Consider the following 23,368-nt stretch of genomic DNA (forward strand, 5'->3'; position numbering starts at 1 on the left):
AGCACACTGCTCTCAAAGGGGACAGAAGGGGTCTTCTACTTCTGATATTGTGTGTTCCAGGGTTAGTTTTGCCGGACCAGCTCTTTAATGGTTACTTATAGGCATAAGTGTTGTGAAACAGACAAGGGGCAAGTGACTACTCGCGTTGTTTAATTCCAATGGAGTTTACCTAATATCTTATTTATTGAGTGAAGCAGCCAGTCAGCTGTACATGTACTGTCTCTGAGGTTGTAAATGTCAACCATCTCAATGGCATTTCAAATGTTCCCTCAACAACACCATGACACTCTCACATTTCACATTAGAAGATGACATACACAGGGATCAAATTACTATATCCACATAGTGGTTTTAGCTTTTCAGATATGCTGATGTTTTATTGTATCTTATATACTCTTAGCTAATTATTCAATCTACCTGTCAGCCAGTGACCGGTCCTTCATCATGTCATTCATCATGACCTTATGCAGTAAAACATTCCCATGGATACACCAGTATAGATCACTGCCAGCACCAGCACTGCAGTACACAATAAAAAAAGACATCTTAAAAAGCAATACTCATTAAGGTTGACATGAATATATATTATTATTACATATTACTAATATATATATATATATATATATATATATATATATATATATATATATATATAAATATATATATATATATATATGACATATATATATATATATATTATATATATATATATATATATATATATATATATATATATATAATAAATAAATAAATTGTATTTATTTTCTCCACTATGAACGGTTTACATATACAAAACAGGTGGTAGCTATCCATATAATAATATGATAGATACTCCAGGTCGATATTCGCTATAAACAAAAACCAAGCTGCAATCTTCCACAACCTTTCACTGCAGACCACCATTGAAATGTTGTGGTCAAAATTAATCCAAGACAACTGGTGTGAGACTGCAGCTTTATTCACGACGCCGGGAGCATGTTACCCACATGAAATGTCAAAGTAACAAGCCCACACATCTGTGGGTGAAGCCAACTCTTATACCCTTACCCCACACCCACGGAAAATCACAAGTTGTCACCCACCAGTGATCACTCAACCATCTGGTATTTTAACAGAGATAAGAAATGTTTACGACCCCCCATCCTGAGGGTTACCCACAGTTCGGTGACACAGGGGTTATCTTAACTTTCCTAAGTCAAAACATTCCAACATAGGAGTTTCAGAAAACACAAGAGTCAGAGTAAGAAGATGGCAATTAGATTTCACTGCATGTATATAAGGCATACTAAACATTCAATGAGAAAAATAAAAAATTATCCCACAATGTACAATAGTGAGCTGAGGAGTTGTCTGAGATGGTGGACGGCACAGTGGGTGAGTCATGTTGGTGAAATTCCACTCGTGGGCCTCTAGATAGAGGAAATGATGTCATCGCAGCCTCTCAAGGCAGAGAGGCCTTTTAGCACATGAAGCAAAGCGTATTTGCAGGTTGAGTCATGTATTACTAAATGCCTCAGGACGTATCTATACACATATGACTCACTCAGAACTTTGTTTACTAGACCGGGGTGAAACGCTGGTTTACCTTGCTAATGAATATCCTAATCCTAATGTGTTCTTATCAGGTTCCCAGTTTGTCATGCAGGCTGTAAAACTCCCAGAAAACATCAAATTCTATTTGAAATGCATGCTTTCATTCTTTGCTATAGCCGTTGCCTTGGGCATAACACGGTTACATAAACCATTAGTCACAGTTCTGCTGTATGCATGCATATGTTTTCATGCCCCTGTGCTAGTGAATACACCAGTGAAATGTTTTGCAGTTGTCCGTCGTTTTTACGTCTGTCCATCCCAATCTCGTGAACTTGATACCTCAATATCTCAACTCCACAAGGCACGTGCTTCAAATTTGGTAGGAATGTTCAATTGGACTCAGAGATGAACTAATTTGATTTTGAAGGTCAAAGGTAAAAGTTTAAGGTCACTGTGACTATGAAGTCCCAAGTTCCATTCGTGTGAACGCTACAGGTATATCTCAAGAATGCCTTGAGGCACGTGCTTCAAATTTGTTATGAACATATGACTAAAACTTCAACTGGTTAGATTCCTTGCAACTCCACACACATGTATGTCATCCAGACATTGACATCTGTGCGAGGCAAACGACCACAACGCAATAATTCAGATATGATGAGAATTCTCATTTAGGTTTTGTAATTGTCTCACGTTGAAACCGTAGAAATGGATGAGGTTGTCCAAGAGTGCTGTAACTGTGAAAGAGACCAGATGTGACTGGAGTCAGGGTGGTGACTAGATTATCAGATTATCTCCCCCTCAGAGCAGGCAGGCACCCATCAACAAACATGCCCTTCTTCCTTTGTGAATGGGCTTTATACATCACTGTGAAGAGAGAATGCTCCACATATGGAAGCATAAAGAGCTGAGGAAGGTTACTGTAAAGTAATGGCTTTAGGGAAGCTCATAGCTTAGCATGCAGGTCAGCAGTGAAAGCCCCTGGGCATCACTTGGTTAGAAGTGAAGGTCCTGTGCCTCTCCTCCCCTGCTCATTGTCTTTATTAAATGGAGAGGCCAGGGAGTCAGCCTGCCACTGACACGAGGCTTAGGCGGTCAGAGTGGTCTGTAGTGCAGTGGCATGCTGTCTGTGATGTAGGTCAGGCCGCTGTAATCCTCCTCTGGGGCCGACTCATCACTGCTATCCCCTTGGCCCAGCCCACGACTCCCCCTGCCAGTGGGGCTGCACTTAATTAGTGGCCTGAAATTGGATTTGGATTACTGCCTGCCCATGGTTCTCTGTTCACATTCACTTCACCTGGGCAGAGAGTGGAGAGACAGGTGTGTGATGAAACAGCCCTGCCTCTAATGCATCCATCAGTACAATGGCTCCTTATGAGCTGACTGCCCCTTCTTTACCCATCTTGACTCGAGAGGGAGCTGGATGGCTGAGCTCGGTTGATCCAAAGAGTAATCGTTGAGATCGGATACGAGTTGGAAGCCTCTTTGAGCAGTTACTAAATATCATCTCAGAGCTGGAGGCGGACTGGGTAATGGGATCCACAAGATAGGTCATGGACTGGTTGAGTTGAGGGCTCCTGATGCATGCTCAGGCCATTGATATGTTGACCTGATAACATGCCCTATTCTCCAGGCAAGCTGAAAGAGCTCTCTGCTTGGTTTCTAGCGTGTTTATTAGCAGGCAGCTTTGTTCATTAAAGTGAAGTGTTTGTGTTTGTGTGTGTGTGTGTGCATGAGTGTGTATATGTGTGTGTGTGTGTGTGTGATGAAATTTATGGCAATATTGCTACTAGGCTCTTGTCTGGCTATGAGGGAGTTTCTTGGCCAAGTACTGGGTCTTGGCAGACAGTCTCTCGCTTGGACGGAGTAGAAGGGACACCTGCGATGCTCTCTACTGCTCCGCAAGATCCCCCTCCTCCACTGTTAGAGAGAGAGAGGAGGGAGGGAGGGAGACAGCTGCATGGTTGAAATCTCAGCAGAATAGTGGGATGTGGGATGTGCCAAACATGATAGAAAAATAATTGAAATGAGTGGCCCTAATCTCTCTCCATGCACACATAGCCATTACTGTGATCAGCAACTGACTTTGCCTCATGTGCCCTGACTCGAACTTGGACTTGGACTCTGACTGCATGCTTTGCACTCTTCCCCCTCTTTGAACCCCAATAGGGAACCCCAACATTCCGAAGCCGCGGCGAATCCTGCGCTCGTCCTGGGGCAGTAAGCCCTACATCCGGGGCTCGTACTCCTTCACCCGCGTCGGCTCCAGCGGCGGAGACGTGGAGAGGCTGGCCATGCCACTGCCTTACGCCAAAAGCACCAAGGCTCCGGTAAGCACCACCATGAACACTTTATAAAGGACACAAACAACTCAAAGAGTGTCAGAAAAGATTAATCTATAGAGTGTGAGAGTACATTTCTCCTTGGAAAGACTGGCAAAAAATAGTTTTTGAAAGAAGCTACTGTGAAGAAACACTCTGGCTGGTGTTTGTTGATGTTTACATGTCTGTCATTGAGCCATGAGAGGAAGGCTGTTGTTGACATCCATACGAGGGCCTGCTAAGTATGTCTAAGGGGGTCAGATAGTGTGGTGGGTCTGGGATGCTGGTCTGGCTGCCAGTGGAACGCCTGTAACCTGAGTCGAGAGGCGGCCCAGGTCTGTGGCTTCCTGCCGAGGTGGGAACGCACTGTGGCCTATTACGGTTCTGAAAGGAACAGCCTGACCTCACAAAAAAGCGCAAAGCAGCCTTCCTCTAGAGGTGCTTAAGCTGAAAATAGCTTAGTGGATGTTGTACTTCATATGTAACAGAATACAAACTTAATCATCCTTAACTGAAAACAACCCCCCTCTCTTTTCTCTGAGGATTCGTTTTGCTTTTCCTACACATCTCTTTGCCTTGCTCCTGATAATCAACTGCTCCTCAATATTCTCTCCTTTGCCCTCCCTCCCCTTTCCACTCTTCTCCCTGCTGTGTTTGTACAGCCTCTGCAGGTGCTGTTTGCTGGTGAGGCCACGCACAGAAAATACTATTCCACTACCCATGGTGCTTTGCTGTCAGGCCAGAGGGAAGCCTCTCGCCTGATTGAGATGTACCAGGACTTATACAATGCAGAAACCACAAAGCCTAATATGTAAAATGAACCACTGACTAGTGAACCTACCTTTCTGTTTTTTTTATGCTTTCTGTACTTAAAATTACTTAAATTATATATATATATATGTGTTAAAAAAAACTTGTAGGGGCATTAAAATGACAATTGTTTTAAAATCATGTTTTTATTGTATGTAGATTTTAGGTCTGTAGATTTCACTTTGATATGTACATTAAGAACCTGCCAAGTTGCTGCCATTTTGTTCTTAGCGGATTTTTTAAATCAAGAAATTGATATGTTTATAACACATCTATAATTTAACCTTTTGTAAGTGCCTTCTGTATTAAATGTCATGTCAATGAAGCAACAACAGGACTAAATTAAACTGTATATTAATGTGAGAGGTTGTGTGCTTTCTCCCTCTTGTACTGGCCCCAACATTGCTGATAAAGAGGATGCCCTGTACCCGTTGCATTAAGCTGCCGAGTCTGTCTGTTTGCCAAAAATTTGGGATTTAGATTTTATCCTCTGTAAAGACTACTATAATTTCCCATATTCCATATAATGTCATTGTTTTACCTTGCATCACAAGTCAAGATTGCTGTGAGAGTAAGAGATCAATATGTTTTTTTGTCACATTCTTTCCTCGTATCATTCCATCTCTTTAAGCCTGCATTCACACAAATTAACACCTCTGGTGTCAATCTTTCTTCCCTTTGAAAAAGAGGGTTGTCCTTGCTGCTGCACCCATATGCTTGCTCCTAGAAGCCTACAGCCAAAGCTCAATGATTCTCATCATTAGCACTGAAATTAAACCAGCTAGAGTAGTTTGTGTGTGTCACAGAGCGGAATGCTGTCAGCATAATCATTCCGAAACAGATTAGATTCCTGTAGATTCCTGTCCTGGTTCTCAACACTGCTGTTCTGACACTGAACTAACTACCTCATAAGTCCCAGCACTGCTGGTGGTGTTGATGTCTGAGCATGTCCTGTCCTCATCTGACTGAGACTGAAGTACTGTGAGTGGTCTGCCCTCCTGTGGTGAAGCGGTTGAAGTGCAGTCTCTTGGAGGTCAGACTTACCAATTAAATCCACCATTCACAGTTAAGTGAAGATTAACACATGAACCCTTGAAAAACATACACCAAGCTTACTCACACCTAAAACACAAAAGCCATTTACAGACTGTCTAAGGTGTTTCTCATCACTATAAAAGAGGTATTGATCCCTGATGATCTGATGGGTCCTAAATCTGCTCTGAGTACAGCTGAACTACATGTTTGATGCTCAAGAAAAGTGGCATTAGTGAGAGCATTAGTACAGTCTGTTACAACCATGAATGTTTCAGTCACAGCCACTGGAAATTGATCTTGTTATTTTATCCCTGTGGAAAATGTATCATTATATTACAGCATTCAGTGTCAAATGTAATGTTCTCCGGTAAATTGTTCTGTAGTTCACATCCCTGCTAATACAACCTCACTGCAGAACACAAACCCCTCCCTCCCACCATCAGACCTACTGACAAGTATCAGATGACCTACATACTGTATATACCAGAGCAGAGGTCATTGACACCAGCCACTGAAACCTGATTCTATACTAATTATGTATGTTTGTGTACATTCCCATGTTTTTCATTCAGTGGGGCCTGAATGCAGCATCAGATGAGATGCTCGTGCTGGTGTCTGGTGTGGAGAGTTGTTAAGGCTTTGCCTACGTGCAAGAAGTCCAGCTGCAGAGAGAGGGATAATAAGCTACATACTAAATGCTGAGCTTCAACATAAACATAAAGATAGTGAATTTAGAGAGAGGATATCCTAGTGCCCCAGAAAATTAATGTTGTCCTTACACTGTCCAGACATCATTAGTCTCCATCATGGAATCAAGTGTTGCTTTATTTAATTTATCAAAACCAGGAGCTTTCATTGGCCGGAAGACCTAGAAAGTAGCATTTCCCACGATGCATTTTTTCCACCAATGTTGAGCCCAACTCACTGCTGCTTTCTTATTAAAGCACAAATATTTGATATATTTATCACTTCATGTTCACTTTGTGTTGATATGCACTGGAAGCCTGCCTGTTCACGTAAATAAAAAAAAAAGGTTCTGGAGAGCACTGTGATGAGATATTTCATATAATGCTGTACCAATGAGCTCACATTGTCTTAAGGATGTAATTAGTTTATTACACAGTGAACTTTTGAGCTTCTAGGTGACAAAAAAACAGGAAGTAAAGATCTAAACATTCAGACAGACAAACAGTTATTTTCCCCCCTTTTTCCCCTCAGAAACAAGCCTGTGTTCCCAGAGTCTTAGCTATCACTGTTTACCCCATTAATTTGATAAACAGCCACAACAGTTCCAAATCGGTCCCCAGGGGGACTGGGGGTTTTTGAGGGTCAATGGAGCACCTACAGTTTATAACATATGCAGAGGGCAGGACTCTCTACTTGTACAGTACTTTTGCACTGAACACCATACCACGTTTGTTTCTGCCCTTGAAGTTCTGATTCTGTCTTCTTATAAGAGAAATTCTCCTGATGAATGAAATTTTTACATGTCTTCTCAAATCATGACTGGTAAGCAGAAAGCATTTATTTCATCATTTTAGTCTTGCAAAATTTGTATTTTGCTGTGTAATATATTTAATCTTGCCTTGACAGTGAAAAAGTCATATTCTGAGAAAAGTCATTGTTGTGACTGATTTTTATCCCAGAAAATACTATTGTATCAAAGCGATTTGTTGGAACTTCTGTTACTTCTCTCTTAATGCCACGTTCTCTCACGCAATGCCAAGCTTATGTACGGAACATGCGTTTGCTTGTTGGTTTCTGTGCTGCTTGTCTTACAGCTCTGGGATTTGTCTTCAAAACAATTCTCCTTCTACTGTTGTGTGTGCAACTGAGTTCTAGCTCAAAGTTCACCCTGCTGCTGTCTATGCCCAACACCTCCATACCCTTCAGCGTGGGGCGCATGGGGGCGGGAGCGCTCATCGCCATAGATACCATCAACAGCAGGCCAGACATACTGCCAGGTCAGTCGCCTAAGGCTACGGCAGTGAGGACAGACATTTGTACATATCTGGACAGAGATGTGTTAAAAACAATGCAAGTTGTGTTGTTTTCAACTCATTTGTTTAACAGTGTACTCATAGTAAACAATAGCCTAGTAAAGAATGGATCTACTACCATTTTAAAACAAAAACAGCAATGTTTCAACGTCTGAAATTCATGTTGCCTGAAGAAGACCCTGTCGGGTCGAAATGTATCTGTTTTTAATCCAAAATGTGGGAGAGATACATTGTTTGGTACAGTGTTTGGTAATTTTTTATATGCTTTTTAACCGAGGGTTTGTGCCACGTGTTCATTTTTAGGTAGGCCTATATATTGGATTTCTATGTGTACTTGTACTGCAGGTAAGGACTTCCTTTGAAATCAAGCACTTACGAAAAAGAGTCCTTTTGTCCTCCAGGTCATCAACTGGACTACCAGTATGTGGACGATGAATGTAATGATTTGACAGGTCCTGGGAAAATAGTGGAGCTTCAGCACAAACACAACTACGCTGCCCTCATTGGCCCTGCCTGTTCACAGGTGTGTGTTTTTCCTGTTCATTCCACCCATGCCCTCACATGGCAAAGCCAAAACATTGTTAAATGTAGGTCAGTGCACAGTACTTTAACAGTGGCTTCCGGTATAGTAGGCCTGTCTTTAGTGCCGTGAAATGTAAGGCATTGTGGACTAAATGCCAACTAATTACTGTTCTGTCCCAGGTTTGTGCAGTGACCTCCAAACTGGCTGCTTTTTGGAATATCGCTGTAGTCAGCCCTGTGTGTGCAGAACAGCAGTTTCTGGACAAAGAGGTGGATTATAAAAACACTATACAGAAAAATATAATGAAAATATCATTGAAATGATGAATAAAATGGACATGAAATGATAGGGTAATTGTATTGCATGTGTCACAGAAGTTGAAAATGACTTAAAGGCTAAACATCTACCCTTCGTGATGCAAGCTGTTTGAATTTATACAGCCTAGTAAGGTTTTGCACCTACGTCATAATGTCATGCGACCGTTTGTTTACAACTGGAGTGGTAGGCAGCGTGGTAGGCAGAGCGATAGACATACAGCCAGGTTACATATGTTACACATAGGCTTACTGTGACAAATATCTTCAAAATTGAATTTTATTATCAAAACACTGACTGAGAGATGCCGACCACTTGCGTAGCAGTTGGTTGCTACAATAGGAAGAAAAAATCCACCCTATTCACTTTGTTGTGGAATAACTTACAGGCTGGCAAATTTGGGTCACTATCTATCACTTTAATGGCCAGAATAATCTTATCATGAGCTGAATACAAGACATTTGGACCTTTTAAAGTGTGTAGTAAATCATTAATCAGGTATTAAAGGTATACTATGCAGGTTTAGGTATTTTTGATGAGTTTACAGTCGTGATATATTTATATGTTACTCTGCTATTGTAAATAGCAAACTTCTTGTGACTTATCCCTTTTTGTACATACAAAAGCATTTGCATTGTGTACACAAAAGCATTTGCATTGTGTACAGGGACTTCCCGCTCCTGTACACAATGCAAATGCTTTTGTTGTGAAGATGAAGGATTAACAACAGGCAAAAAAGAGCTATCAAAGAGCTATCTACTGACAAGGTAATGTTTCAGATTCTTGCGAGTTTTGGCGGGGTGCCACTCTTAGAAGTTGCATGGCTGGTTTTCCTCGGTAGGGACTCGCTACGTCTATGCTGTATAGCTATGCTAGGTGAATGATTCGTAACAAGTTCGTTTACCATCAAATTGGCTTCATAAAGGTGAAAATCTTATCATAGTGTGTCTTTAAGCTTTGTCTCTCTGCCCTTCAGCACAGCAATTATTCACTTCTCACCCCTGTCCTTGTCTCTGAGCTACAGGCTTACCCCACTCTCACGAGGGTGTTTGGGCCCTTCACAAAGATGGGCTCCTTCTTTGTTGAGATCTGTAAGGAATTTGGCTGGCGACGAATCGGGATCATCCATGAAAACGACACTGTTTGGACTATCCCTGCAGAGGGGATCAGGTAGGGAGAATGAACCTGGATCCAGCTGAGGGGTTTCATCCCAATTATATGTTCTGGGTGGACAGAGACTTTTACGTTTACACTTTCAATTTGATAGGCACCTGGTCTCATGCAAAGATTTCTGGATTTGTTGTGTGTTTGCCAAAGGTACCAGGCAGAGATCAGCAACATCACAATCGCCAAATCCCTGGAGCTGAGAGGGAATTCCTCCCACACCTATGCTCAGGCTCTGGCAGAGATGGCCGAAGTTACCAGGAGTTTGTGAACTCTGTCATCAACATCATCACCACACAATCAGACCCTTGTTGCTTTGGCTCTGCATGGTGTGGGATGATGTCAGAGGTGCTCATGCTTTTTTCCCCTTTGTGTGCAGTCATTGTGATTTCAGCTCAAGGAAATGTTGTGCGGAGGGTTCTCATAGAAGCCCATAGAAAAGGCCTCACCAATGGGGAGTATGTCTTCTTCTGCTTCGAACCATACAAGCATGAAGACCTGTTTGGCAACTTTGACTGGGAGCGAGGTTTTGTTGCACATGCATAAACATTATCATACATATTCCCATATATACACATCAATATCATAAAGCACACATCCAGAAATGTGCATCTTTCTGAACCTTTGTTTCAGGAGACGCATATGATTCTATGGCCAAGCAAGCTTACCAGGCCCTTTTCCTCCTCTCCCTCTACAAGCCCAGCAATGACAAATACAAGGAGTTTAATGAGAAGGTCAAACTAAGGGCCAAAGAGGACTTTGGCTACCTGTACTCTGAAGAAGAAGAGGTTGGTAACCTACAAAATATGATTTTGAAGGTAATGAAGGATATGAACTTGATGCTTCATAGGGAATGTTGCTGTTGTCTATTTGATTTTTTTTTACATGATTTACAACAGGTGTCTGTTTTGGCTGCTATTGCACATGATACAGTGTGGCTGTATGCACAGGCACTAAACGAAAGCTTGGCAGAAAATGGAAACCCATACGATGGCTTCAATATTACCCGCAAAATGTGGAACAGGACAATTACCGGTCAGCTCGCTGGGATAAGAGGAATATTGCTCTTAATAAATTTGAGGTCAAAATTTAACTTATGTTGAACATTCAATTGCTTTCAACACAGGTATCCAAGGAGATGTGACAATTGATTCAAATGGTGACCGTGAATCTGCATACATGATGAAACATATGGAAGGCAGTGGAGAATTTAAAGTGAGTTTCCAGAAAGAAATTAATCTTCTTATGTCTAAATTCCAGCCCTGTATAGCAGAATTAGATGTGAATTTACTTGCCATGGTCAATTGCTGTTTCCTAAACCTGAGGAAAACATACTCTGATTTTAGGTTAAGGGTTGACACTATAAGGTGCATCCGACCTTCCATATACAGAATATGTTCTGTTCTACAAAATGCATTCAATATACAAATACAAACCAATGTAACATATGTATCTTGTCTATGGACAACGCACATCACAGTGTTACATACTGTAGCCTAATATTGACACCAAAGGTCTGTTGGGCATGGCACCCCCTATGGCACTAGCTATATAGCCTTATAGTATAGCCTATATAGCCTACTATTTCGCTATATAGCCTTAACCCCTCAGGACATTGCTGAGTAATGAATTTCATGTTTGATTTGTCCTTGCTTGAGTGGTGATTCTCCCCCTGTGCAGGTGGTTGCTAACTACTCTGGGACAAAGAAGGTCTATGAGGCAGTGAGAGGGGTCCATATTCTATGGCCTGGGAGCCAGACAATCCCGCCCAAGGACACACCTCAGTGTGGGTTCAGAGGGGAGCTCTGCATCTACACTGGTACTGCCACTGTCACTGACTACATAACTACACTATCATAGTAGGAATCAGAAGGCAGAATGAGTGGTTTGTGTTGGCTGATAAACATTTTGGTTGATTTATCTTTTCAAATCTTTAAGATAATGTTCTCGACTCTGGAGTGTTTGACTGACACTGCCATTTCATTCTGAACACTGCAGTAAGAGCCACTGAATCCTTGTTCTACATGCCACAGTGATAAATTAGTGTGTAATGTTTGAGCTGGCAACATCAGCATGATCCCAGTAGAATAATCAATCAAACTCTTATGAACCAGCAGGGTGAAGACCTACAACATCATTTCCCTACAGGGAAATCTAGGATAACATCCCGCTAATGTCAGCACATTTATCTACGTAGGCCTAGCATCTCATAACCTGTAGGCAGACACAGCCATTGTTGTGAGCTGATTGGTTATCATATCACAATTGCCTTTCTGTCACTTGACTCCACATAAACTGTTTAAAACAGCACAACACAAAGGTGAGCAAAAAGATTAAGGTAAATGTGCTTAGCAAATTCAGATGCACACATCTTATCCCATTTAGAACAGAATGCAAAGGTCAACAAACATGTTTGCCATCTGCACTCTTGCTCATTTCTGTTGCTTAAAAACTATTTTGTTTTGCTTTGAAAATGTTTCTATTTTTACTATTTTGTTCGAGTTGTGGTAAGGACTCAAAAGTGAGGGACAGGTGCAGTTTAATTTTTAAAAATGGTAAAAATGTTGAGTTATGATTTTTTGTTCTGCCATTGTAGCATTATTGGCAATAATGTCATTTCCACACTATTCTTCACTGCAGCAGCCTAGGAGGAATTCTACTTGACTCTATGAATGAATTGTTGTGGTAATTGGTAGGAACAGATGATGAAGCCATTGACGCATATTAAATATTTAATGCTATACATTTTGTGTATTTTATGTATTACATGTGATGTTTAGAGAGAGAGAGAGACAGAGAGAGGAGAGAGAGAGCGCGCGCAAAAGTGAGCGCAATTGCAGAAACACCGGGTATTCCGTGGCCTACAATAGCATATCAAAGTAACAACTAATGTGGCTTTTAATGTTTGAAACAAATCCATCACATTTGAAAAACTTCTGCAGTGTTAAAAGGGAGACAGTAGGGGGAGCTGTTGTTCCACAAGGTGTGTGTTGGGCATGTGGTTGACCACTGTAATGCATGCTCTCCTGCACGGACACACCACACACCTGTGTTTTTGGGGTCAGCACTGGGGTCACGGAGCTCATTACAACTCTGTCCCAGACCCCCCTTAAGAAAGAAAAGATAGAACAGCCAACACTGACTGAAGCCACTATGAATTATTCACTGGTGCCTGCCAGACCAAAATCACTCTCTGTGCTGATATGTGTTTTAGGGCAGGCCTTTATTGAAGTCCTTGCTGATGATATCTAATAATATCCTTCAGGAGATTACAACACTGTTATTTTGTCTTTTGTTGGCTGAGGTTGTCATTGTCATTCTGAGTGTTCTCTTTGTTGACTGAATTTCAACTGACTTTTCGTTGGGATAATATTTAATTTTTTCTCCCCATAGATTTGGAATTAAAAACATCTGCCACATTCCACACCCTTTCACATTAAGGCCAGTGACTTTGGATGAGTGCTTAAACCATATATCTAAATGACTGAGTTATTTCATCTTCACCACAGACAGAAAATTTGCTATTGCTGTGGGGCTGATATCTGGCTTACTGACAGCGGGGATTCTTGCTGTCTGTATACTGTACAGGTGAGATAGCACATATGTTTTCACTGGTTTATTATTTGCTCTAATTCTTGAAAAGGGACACTCCATGATCCTCATAGCCACAAGATCCCCATGTTGGGAGGAATTTTATATTATGTTAATAGAATTTCCCCTGGGGATCAACTAAAGTATCTATCTATCTATCTATCTAGGCAGATTAGCAATTGGTAATTGAAAAAAAGCACGAAGGTGTTCAATTTGAATATGATTTAGCATATGTGCCATGAAATCAAATTCATTCTCATTTTAACTTTGACAGTTTTTCCTATTTCGAAAAGTCTCACTTTTTGAGAATGTCCTAAAAATTCATTACCTTCCTTTGTAATTGAAGTCATATGCAATCACTGCATATCCTTCACTGCACTCCTGGTTCACTCCTGCTCTCTCTGCAGGAAGTACAGGCTTCAGGAGGAGGCGTCCATGATGCTGTGGAGGGTCAGCCCTGGTGAAGTGAGCCTGATGGAGCTGCATTCCCCTGCCACAGCAGCTAAGGTGGGGCTCACAAGGGCTGTGCTCCCAACACCCCTCATACACTCTTTAGCATCTTTAGGTCCCCTCTTCAGGCCTTAAAGGACTATGCCAACTTCTTGGAAATGTGCTTATTTTCTGGAAGTGGGTATCTTCTACTGTCTATGGTTACACCAGTTAGCCTATAGCTAGGCTATATAAGCCTTTTATAGCTAAAAGGAAGCTACAGTATAGGCTAACTGGTGTAACCCACTTCCAGTGAATTATGCTAAAATAGGTTAACAATGGCAGACTGTGTTGTTGCACACATAGAGAAGAGAAGGGTATGTGTCCTTTTATCTAGCTCAGCTAATAAGCTGATTTCCCAAAAAGTTGATATAAATCACTCCATATATCCACGTTTGGGCACACTAATGGTCCATTGTGACTGTATGTGCCATTGTTACAGTGTTAACTAAATATATTCAATAAAGTGTCCACTTAATTATATATTAAAATAAATAAAGCTGTCATTAAATGATATTCATAAATATCTAGATGTTAAAAAAAACCACCCACATTTACATTCATTTACATTGTTCGCCTCCAATAACTTAACATTCATGTGACACATTATTTCTTTAACCTGCAGGCATGCGATGGAGAGTTTTGAGGTGGTAAATGGAGTGTAGTGAACTCTAATCATAACTTTCAATGGTGGTGTACAGGGGGGAGCATACCTATGTTCCCCTGGTCCTATGTTCCCCGGGTCCTATGTTCCCCGGGTCCTATGTTCCCCGCTTTGTAGGCTATGGGACCAGGGGGAACATAGGACCCGGGGAACATAGGACCCTAACCCTAAACCTAAACCTAATCCCGAGCGGGGAACATAGGACCCTAACCCTAAACCTAAACCTAACCCCGAGCGGGGAACATAGGACCCTAACCCTAAACCTAAACCTAACCCCGAGCGGGGAACATAGGACCCGGAGAACATACCTGATGACCCCGTACAGGGATACTTAGCGTGAAGCAACAAAATCATTAGCACTGAATACCTGCCTACTCAATATGCTGCTCAGTGAAAGATAAAGGAATAGTTCAGAGAATATTTGTTGATGGAAAGATGTGGAGGATTAGCAGCGGTATATTTTTATACATCACTTTGGCTGCATAAGTTAATACCAAAGATGTTAGACCAGAGCTTAGCGCTCTAGAATCTTGGTTAATACCATTCACTCCTGACTATGACCAAAAATGGCCATATAGTTGATAAGTAGGAACTGCGTAAGCAGATCTGCACCCCTAGTTTCACCAAAACCACACTATCATTAATGGGTCATTAGGTCTTGAACGTTCGGAATTCTTTGGTAAGCACAAGAGAGCAAGCAAGGACACAATGTAAACTCATCCATTCATGAAACCAAAGGTAGAACACAATGTGTTAGTTGGAAGATTTAAAGGAATTTGTTGTTGTTGTTTTCATGTGTTATGCCTTTCTTTTGTAAGGTTCCTTACGTGAGGTCCAGAGCCTTGCAGGCGTCTGTGGAGTCCATCATTGGCCATGTGCAGGACCACTGCTCCTCTCACAGGCCTGCTGTCTATAAAGTGAGCGCACCACCTGGCCCTTTGGATAGACAGACTTCCTCCCATGGAAACAGGCATTATTTTAAAAGATTTAATAGGCTATGGGCTATAATAATAGGCTGTGTTCTGTTTTGCCGCATTTCAGCTAAGTCTGTTATGTAGTTATTTAAGAGCTTGTGAGGTGTGCTGTCTTGTGGATGTGGGTATTGCAGTCCTCTGAGCTCATCTGTGACGTGTCTGTGGCTCTCAGGAGAATGTGTGTGCACTGCGTCTGCTCCACGTGAGGAGTGTGAGTCTGAGCAGCGAGCTGCAGACGGAGCTCAGACAGGTGGGACACGGGGGACACCCCACACAACACATCGCACCCACGTGTTTTTCTCACCTCATCCTTGTTATTGGCACTAAGGCCAGGGATCAACTTGCTTTTAATAACGTGTACACGAGCGCATGCACACCATGGCTGCCACACATATCCTGTGTCCAATTCGCGACAGCGAGATGCAATATTCACATGAGCTATGGGGCCAATAGTATGGGTGCAGCACATGAGCATGCGAGACCGGATTTATTTACGACTCTAGGTCAAAATTCTGTGGTCTGACCTCTAGTGGAGTCATCCAGTAGCACGTGTAGTGCTTGCATAGTACTTGGGCAAGGTGTCGTTCACAACACAGCCATTTATGTACGTGAATGTGCACAAATGTTTTGTCAAAAAACAAGTATATCCCCAGCCAAAGAATGTTATGCTCTTTCAGTGGAACAAGCATCTTGTATCCTTCCTGAATTGCCATTTTGCGTGTGTGTGTGTGTGTGCAGTGTAGGGATTTAACGCACCGAAACATCTGCAGTTTCATAGGGGCCTGTCTAGAGTCTCCCCAGCCCTTCCTCCTGACTGAGTACTGTCCCAAAGGAAGTCTGCAGGTAGGGACCCTCAGTTATTTGGTCATTCATTTGACCGATGCTCTTATCCAAGGCAAGTTATAAGTCTCTCTTAAATTCAGCCCTCTTCACATGCTTGTGTGATTTTATGTACTAGACTAATGGTTGTTTTTGTGGTGTCTTTCATCTCCCAGGACATTTTAAAGAGCGAGTCAATCAAGCTAGACTGGAGTTTTAAGTACTCCCTTCTGCTGGATATTGTGAAGGTATATAGCTCTCACAACATTCGGTCATTCACCCCGATTCTCCCCTTACTTTTATGGAAGTGGGGAGAGACAAGCTGCCATAAATTGCAGTTTGTTTTGGAATGACTCACTGCTGGGTTGCATGTCTCTGTATTGGCAGACGGCTGTCTAGAACGCCTGTGATTGTGCCTCTCTCTCAGGGGATGGACTACCTGCACTGCAGCCCATTGCGCTCCCATGGGCATCTGACCTCCAGGAACTGTGTGGTGGACAGCCGCTTTGTGCTGAAAGTGACTGACTTTGGCATCAGCCCCCTGAGACGGGTGAACTCCACCATTCCCCCTGACAGCCCTGGATACCACCAGGGTAAGAGCCCTCACAGGCCACCTCACTTTAAATCTCTAGGCCACGTGACTGTTAGTGTCAGTGAACACTGCATGCCTGGAGTACACCAGATTCTGAACCCTCAAACCTTTTTAAAATTCAAGTCTGTATGGCAAACATCTGTCGATAAGTGCAGTTAAAGAATAGTATGGATATAGGTTATATGCAGTTGTCAAGAGCAGTGTCCTCTCTCCCAGCCCTGCTGTACAGGGCCCCAGAGCTTTTGAGGCAGACGATGCCTGCTAATGGCACCCAGAAGGGAGATGTGTACAGCTTCAGCATCATTGTTCAGGAAGTTGTGTACCGCCATGGGCCCTTCTACATACCAAACACCAGTCTTAAGCCCATAGGTATACACACACACACACATATACACACACATAGTGTCTAATGTTACCTGGTGATTAATCAGTAATGATGTAGCATATGCATGTGATGCAGGTAATGATTAATGATGTGTAATACCCCATTCTCCATCAGTGTTTATCTTTATCTGGGCTCTGTCTCTCTCAGACATAGTGGAGAGGGTGAGGGCCGGAGGCAGAAGCCCACTGAGACCTCACATAGACAGCGTTGAGTGCCCCGAGGAGATGGAGGCTCTCATTAAGAACTGCTGGAGAGAGAGGCCTGCTGACCGGCCTGAATTCTCCTCCCTCAGAGTGACCATCAAGAAGCTCAGCCCAACTGGGTCAGTACCATACCAGTACTCAACTGGTTTGAAAAGGCAGGCAAATCCAACTCCAGCCCAACTAGTTACTGGAAAAATAAGAATAAACCAGATACTGAATCTGTTGGGCTGCATATAGATTTGGCTTTAGATGCAGGCTCTTTCTCTGCAGTTTAGATGCATCTTTCTTTATACATTTTTACAGAAGCATTTTGAATTGAAAACCAGTACAGCCTGGACTGTGAGATGCAAAATGCTATCAAAAGAGACAGCAGTTTATTTCAGCTTAACCATTATTTGATTGTCTCAGAGATTCAATTGCTGAGCCTTGTTTTTATTTAGCTTACATCAATCATGTGTCGGCAGGAGAATATTAATGGCCTACTATTTGAGTTTGCTCGAGACAGATAACACAGTCTTACTTCAGAGTGAGTGAGAGTGAGTCAGCGAGAGAGAGAGAGAGAGAGAGAGAGAGAGTGAGAGAGAGAGATGGTAAGGGTATGCGTGGGTGCATGTTTGTGTGTTTACCTCTCATATTCCTGTGTGCACCACCTTGCCACCTCCTTTGATGGCAGCCCAGAGCGCTGGCTCGTGTCTCCTCTCTGAGTGACACACTGAAAGCAGGTGATTGGCGGATACCTGTTCCTGAGTAGCAGGTGACAGACTTCATTGGAGACGCACAGCCGAGAGGCCATCGAGCTCATTAGTGACACTTAGCGATGACAGCTCCTAATCAGCTACACAAACACGGCGCCGTGGTGACCAGGCTCTGGGGAGATGGCTGACACGTTGCTCAGCGGTGAGACCCGTCCCCTGAGAGAGGAGCTGTCAGCCTCCGGGAGCACCCACATTAATTCCTCTGAGAGATTCGACACCACACACTTATGAAAGCAGAGAATGAGAAACACTGACAGGAGATAAAAAGAGAGGAAGAGGAGGTCGCAGGGGCGAGGCAGTGGAAGAAGGGATGACACAGTGGCAGGAGAAGAAAGAGGAAGAGGAGGACTATGAGAGGATGACAGAGGAGGACAGGAAAGGGAGGAGGGAAGGAGGTCCACATTCCCCTCTCCCACAGACCATCATGTAAATCAGTGGTTCTCAACCCCCTGTGAAATATTTCTTTAGCCAAGTACCCCCTAATCAGCGCAAAGCATTTTTAGTTGAGAAAAAAAGACTTAAAACAGAGCACTGTGCCATCAGTGTCTAATTTATTAAACTTTGGAACTGATAAACACATACATTCAAACATTTTGAAAAAAAAACATTTTAAATTTTAATAATCCATGACTAAATAAAACTCTATAAATATGCAAAACACTAATTTGTAGTGTTCTCTCTTGAACTATAAATAATATCTAATAAATATTAAATAATTGTTTTAAAAGTATTTTTGCTTGGATTCTACTTTTTAAATATATGTATATTTTAAAATCTCACATACCCCCTGGAGTGCCTTCATGTACCCCCAGGGGTACGCGTACCCCCATTTGAGAACCACTGATGTAAATGACTACTAATCCTTGATGCATTTCATCTTCATTTGCTCCTCTGGGTACCACTGGTTGGGTGTCCCAGTGAACTGGACGTCAGTGTTACATGCTTACTGTCCATGACGCAGCACATGCTTACTACTGCATGCTCATATCGATAGGTTAGATGTATTAATGGTTTGGCACATAAAGCCACACAGTGAAAACACATTTATCCTTTGACAAATAAACATTCTAGTTGACTCTTCATCAGGTCAAACTAACTTCCACCTCACTGAAACACTGCTAAAATCATCGAGTCATATTGCATTTACTACATTTTGTAAATTGCTGAAGGCTAAATTGTGTGTGTGTGTGTGTGTGTGTGTGTGTGTGTGTGTGTGTGTGTGTGTGTGTGTGTGTGTGTGTGTGTGTGTGCGTGTGTCTTGTGTGTGTGTGTGTGCATGTGTGTGTATGTATGTGTGTGTGCTTGTGGCGTGTGTGTGTGTGTGTGTGTGTATGTGTGTGTGTGTGTGTGTGTGTGTGTGTGTGTGTGTGTGCTCCAGGGGCAGTGAGCACATCATGGATGACTTGCTGTCCCGTCTGGAGCAGTATGCGTGTAACCTGGAGGAGGTGGTGAGTGAGCGCACCGCTCAGCTCCTGGAGGAGAAGAGGCGGGCCGAGAGCCTCCTCACGCAGATGTTGCCACGGTAACACATTAGCTGCGCACCCGGCACTGTCATCTGCCATGTAGATGAGATGCTTGCCTCTCTAAAGCCCCTCTTTTTCACTCTCTCTTTTCCTTTCATAATAGTGTTGTATTTCTTCTTGTATTAACTTTCTTTATTGTTTCCATAGTCCTCTTCCTACCTGTATACAAATGCATTCTAGCACTCCAACAAGAATGTACTGTATATAAGTACATAAGTACACATATACAAGTGATTCTCCGATGAAACATTTGTATACATGAGTACCCCTTGTCTGCTTTGATGTTGGTATATGTTGCAAAAGATTTCATGATGCCTTTGGTCAGAGGGCAACCCTGTTTTACACAGCAGGCATTTGCACATCAAAGAACTTGGATATGTTTATTTTTGTGTCTCTAAAACAAGTGTTTTGTTTTAGGTCTGTTGCTGTGCAGCTAATCGTTGGAAAGACCGTGCAGGCTGAGACGTATGACTGTGTCACTATTTATTTCAGTGACATTGAGGGTTTCACCGCCATGTCTGCTACCCTTACACCGATGCAGGTGACAGACTTACCCAGCTACTGGGGCAGAGAGAGGTGCGCAGAGAGATGTGAGATGTGAGAGAATGCAGAAAAAGAGAGCAAGGGAACATGGCACAAACAAACATGATGTAACACAGGAATCCTCCTCTTTGGTAGTTACACACGCTATTGTGTATCTCACATACTCAGTCAGAGAGTTGTTTATCGGAATGCATGTAGTGTACCATGGTAACTACAGTACGCCTATCCGTAACCCAAGCCCTATTCACTGTACGAGCACTTAGGAGCTCCCCTATTGGAAGAGAGTTTGTTTTGAACTGTGGTTGTTGTTTTGCTACATGGCAACAGGGATGTGTTGCCGGATGACCTACAACACTGAACATGATACTATGGCTGTTAATGGATCAATACGTCAAAGAGCAAAGGATAGATTGGTAGATGGGCAGATTTATGGAGTTGCAAAGAAAGAAGTGATATATTTGGACAGGTTCTAAATTAAGTTTGGACAGTTTTTTAAACGCCTTTCAACATTTATCACCTAGAGGTTTCAGTGAAGTGTCTGACATTGCTGACCAGGGCCCATCACGGTGGACTGAGCCTCCTCCTGGCTCCTGTGCTGTGGCGGTGGACTGAGCCTCCTCCTGGCTCCTGTGCTGTGGCGGTGGTTACTGGGTGTCTGTCTCTGGGCACTGTGGCGTGAGGGCCTCTCAGCACTGTGTGTTGTGGACAAGCTTCTGTGTGTCAGGTGTGCATAGTTCAGAGGCGTGACTGGGGGCCTCAGTGGAAATAATGCATTGTCACATGTTTATTTTGGTGCCTTGAGTGGAGACACAGCTGTGGCTCATTGGAAAAATGTTGTCAACTTAAAGTTGATGAGTGTGTGTGTGTGTGTGTGTGTGTGTGTGCGTGCGTGCGTGCCTGTGTTTGTGTGCATGTGTGTGTGTGTGTGTGTGTGTGTGTGTGTGTGTGTGTGTGTGTGTGTGTGTGTGTGTGTGTGTGTGTGTGTGTGTTTATGTTCATGTGTGTGTGTGTGTGTGTGTGTGTGTGTGTGTGTTTATGTTGTGTGTTTGTGAGTGTGTGTGTGTGTCTGTGTGTGTGTGTGTGTGTCCATTTTGTTTTTCAGGTCGTGAATGTACTGAATGATTTATATACATATTTTGACAACATCATTGACAACCACGATGTTTACAAGGTAAAAAAATTCCAGTCTCAGACATTCAGTGATCATTATGAACAAAATGCTCTGCTACAGTGGTCTGCTATATCATTTAAAACACACATAAAAGGCACTTTAGAGCATATGAAAACACTCTGCTTTGCACTTTACAGATAATTGAATAGGTGTCATTGTGATCATTTACGCTCACCTCTGTTTCACCCATAGGTTGAGACCATTGGCGATGCCTACATGGTGGTTTCTGGTCTTCCTATTAGGAATGGAGATGCTCATGCTAAAGAAATAGCTGGAATGTCATTAGCCATAGTGCAGGGCATGGCCCAGTACCAGAGTCCTCATGTGCTGGGGCAGCAGATGAAGGTCCGCATCGGGCTGCACTCAGGTACCAACCCCCTCAGACTGCAGTGCCTTTGCTGTAATCATGCATATTGTTATGTTCAAAATTAAAGCAGATGAAGACGCATTCATTAGAGTAATTGCTGAGGCAACCTTCCTCTTATTTATTCCAGTCATTCTGCTTCAGGTCCCTGTGTAGCAGGTGTGGTTGGCCTGAAGATGCCACGCTATTGCTTATTCGGAGACACAGTGAACACTGCCTCCAGGATGGAGTCGCACGGTCTGCGTAAGCTCATTTGCAACTTGTGTCGGCTGTTTTATCTCCATTTCATTTAACTCAACAGATCATCAGCAGAGTATAATAGCACAGTTGACAATGACTAAGTTGACTGTGCCATCCAGCTAACTTTTTTTTCTTTACTCTAGCGCTAAAGATCCACATCAGCGGCTCCACGAAGGCTCTCCTGGACACATTTGGGACGTTCCGCTGTGAGCTGAGAGGAGACATCCTCATGAAGGTGCCTGTGCCTGTGCTGTATTCCAATCCAGTCATGCTGTTCACCCATTTTATGTGGGATTTATTGCATAGTGAAGTTTGAAAGCCCCTCTTAAAGTGCCCTGTGTATAGTTATATTGACAGGTACAATACATCTCATGTATTTTCACAAGCTGTAAGAAGTGTGCTGCATAGTTATGACTAGGATAGGATTAGAGATTGGTTCATGGTTTGGGCTAGTGCTTTGTAATAATATGTGCTCACATGAGTGTTACATAGTGGCATAAGGATATTTTCCCATTCAGTTAGTGTTTTTCTCATCTCAGTAATAATGGCACATAGCACGCCAATTTATTTCATGGTAAAATGAAAGATTTTGTATTCAGTAGGTATTTATAGTGAATAGAGCACAGCTGGTGTGGACGTAAAAATAGCGGCCATTTTCAGTGTCTTACTGACAGACTCTTATTGAAAGCAATTCCAAAGTTTCTACACGGCACTCATTTCTTAATTTGTTTCCATTACAGGGAAAAGGGCTTGTGAGGACATTCTGGCTTTTGGGAGAGGACCAGTAAAAATGTTTTCCCAGCGTAATTTCATTTTCTATCCATCGAAAGCAATGGCCTGTTTCTTTTTTCCAGGGACCTAATGTCTTATAAAGCAACTTCATTAGTTATCTATATTAGGCTTGGTGCACAATGCAATGGTCCAGTGAATGTTTTGCTAGATTGAAGTGATTCAGAGCTGTTCTGAGATTCTACTCTGTTCTGAAAATTACACATTTGTCCTACTCCCTTTCACTTTGAGATTACTGTGCACCTGATTGCATAAAAATCTAATTACAGTTCACCTTGAAATGATCAATTTCTGTTTCATGCTCATTAAAGACATGAAGGAATAGACATCAACTTTGTCAGACATTCGTGTGCTCATAAACCCACACAGAAAATGTGAATTGAAAGTAACAAGTAGAACATTATAATCAATAATGAATAGACAGTTCAAATTTGTGTTAGTCTCATTAGTCCATTACCATCACAAAACGTGTGTACTGCCTATCTGCACTATGCATCAATGATTGATGTCCACTGATTGCCCCTCCAGCTATCATGACAAACTAATTTAGGAAAAGTTGTTGGAA

At 42.5% G+C, this 23,368-nt stretch overlaps 2 protein-coding genes across 2 annotated transcripts in view; both read left to right on the forward strand.

The window, feature by feature from the left end:
• The window catches only part of smox (spermine oxidase), a 13,852-nt gene extending 8,754 nt beyond the window's left edge, over positions 1-5,098 (forward strand). Inside the window, exons 6-7 of the mRNA XM_048256306.1 lie at positions 3,703-3,863; positions 4,517-5,098. Of these exons, the coding sequence (XP_048112263.1) occupies positions 3,703-3,863; positions 4,517-4,669 (314 nt within the window). The 3' untranslated portion in view covers positions 4,670-5,098. The remainder of the gene's footprint in view (positions 1-3,702; positions 3,864-4,516) is intronic.
• Positions 5,099-7,201: 2,103 nt separating this feature from the next.
• si:dkey-37g12.1 (atrial natriuretic peptide receptor 1) lies at positions 7,202-23,133 on the forward strand. Its single transcript, XM_048246476.1, has 27 exons — positions 7,202-7,208; positions 7,481-7,663; positions 8,101-8,222; positions 8,402-8,491; positions 9,562-9,707; positions 9,855-9,964; positions 10,081-10,227; positions 10,335-10,489; positions 10,601-10,736; positions 10,828-10,916; positions 11,382-11,520; positions 13,211-13,289; positions 13,700-13,799; positions 15,264-15,362; positions 15,592-15,669; positions 16,158-16,262; positions 16,415-16,486; positions 16,666-16,831; positions 17,047-17,199; positions 17,363-17,537; positions 19,552-19,695; positions 20,114-20,237; positions 21,342-21,410; positions 21,603-21,777; positions 21,919-22,017; positions 22,158-22,249; positions 22,755-23,133. Exons 1-27 carry the CDS (start codon positions 7,202-7,204, stop codon positions 22,800-22,802), a joined length of 3,102 nt encoding a protein of 1,033 aa, XP_048102433.1. The 3' UTR covers positions 22,803-23,133.
• Positions 23,134-23,368: the final 235 nt, after the last annotated feature.

Source organism: Alosa alosa, chromosome 1 (assembly GCF_017589495.1).
Source record: "Alosa alosa isolate M-15738 ecotype Scorff River chromosome 1, AALO_Geno_1.1, whole genome shotgun sequence".
Taxonomy (NCBI): Eukaryota; Metazoa; Chordata; class Actinopteri; order Clupeiformes; family Clupeidae; genus Alosa; species Alosa alosa.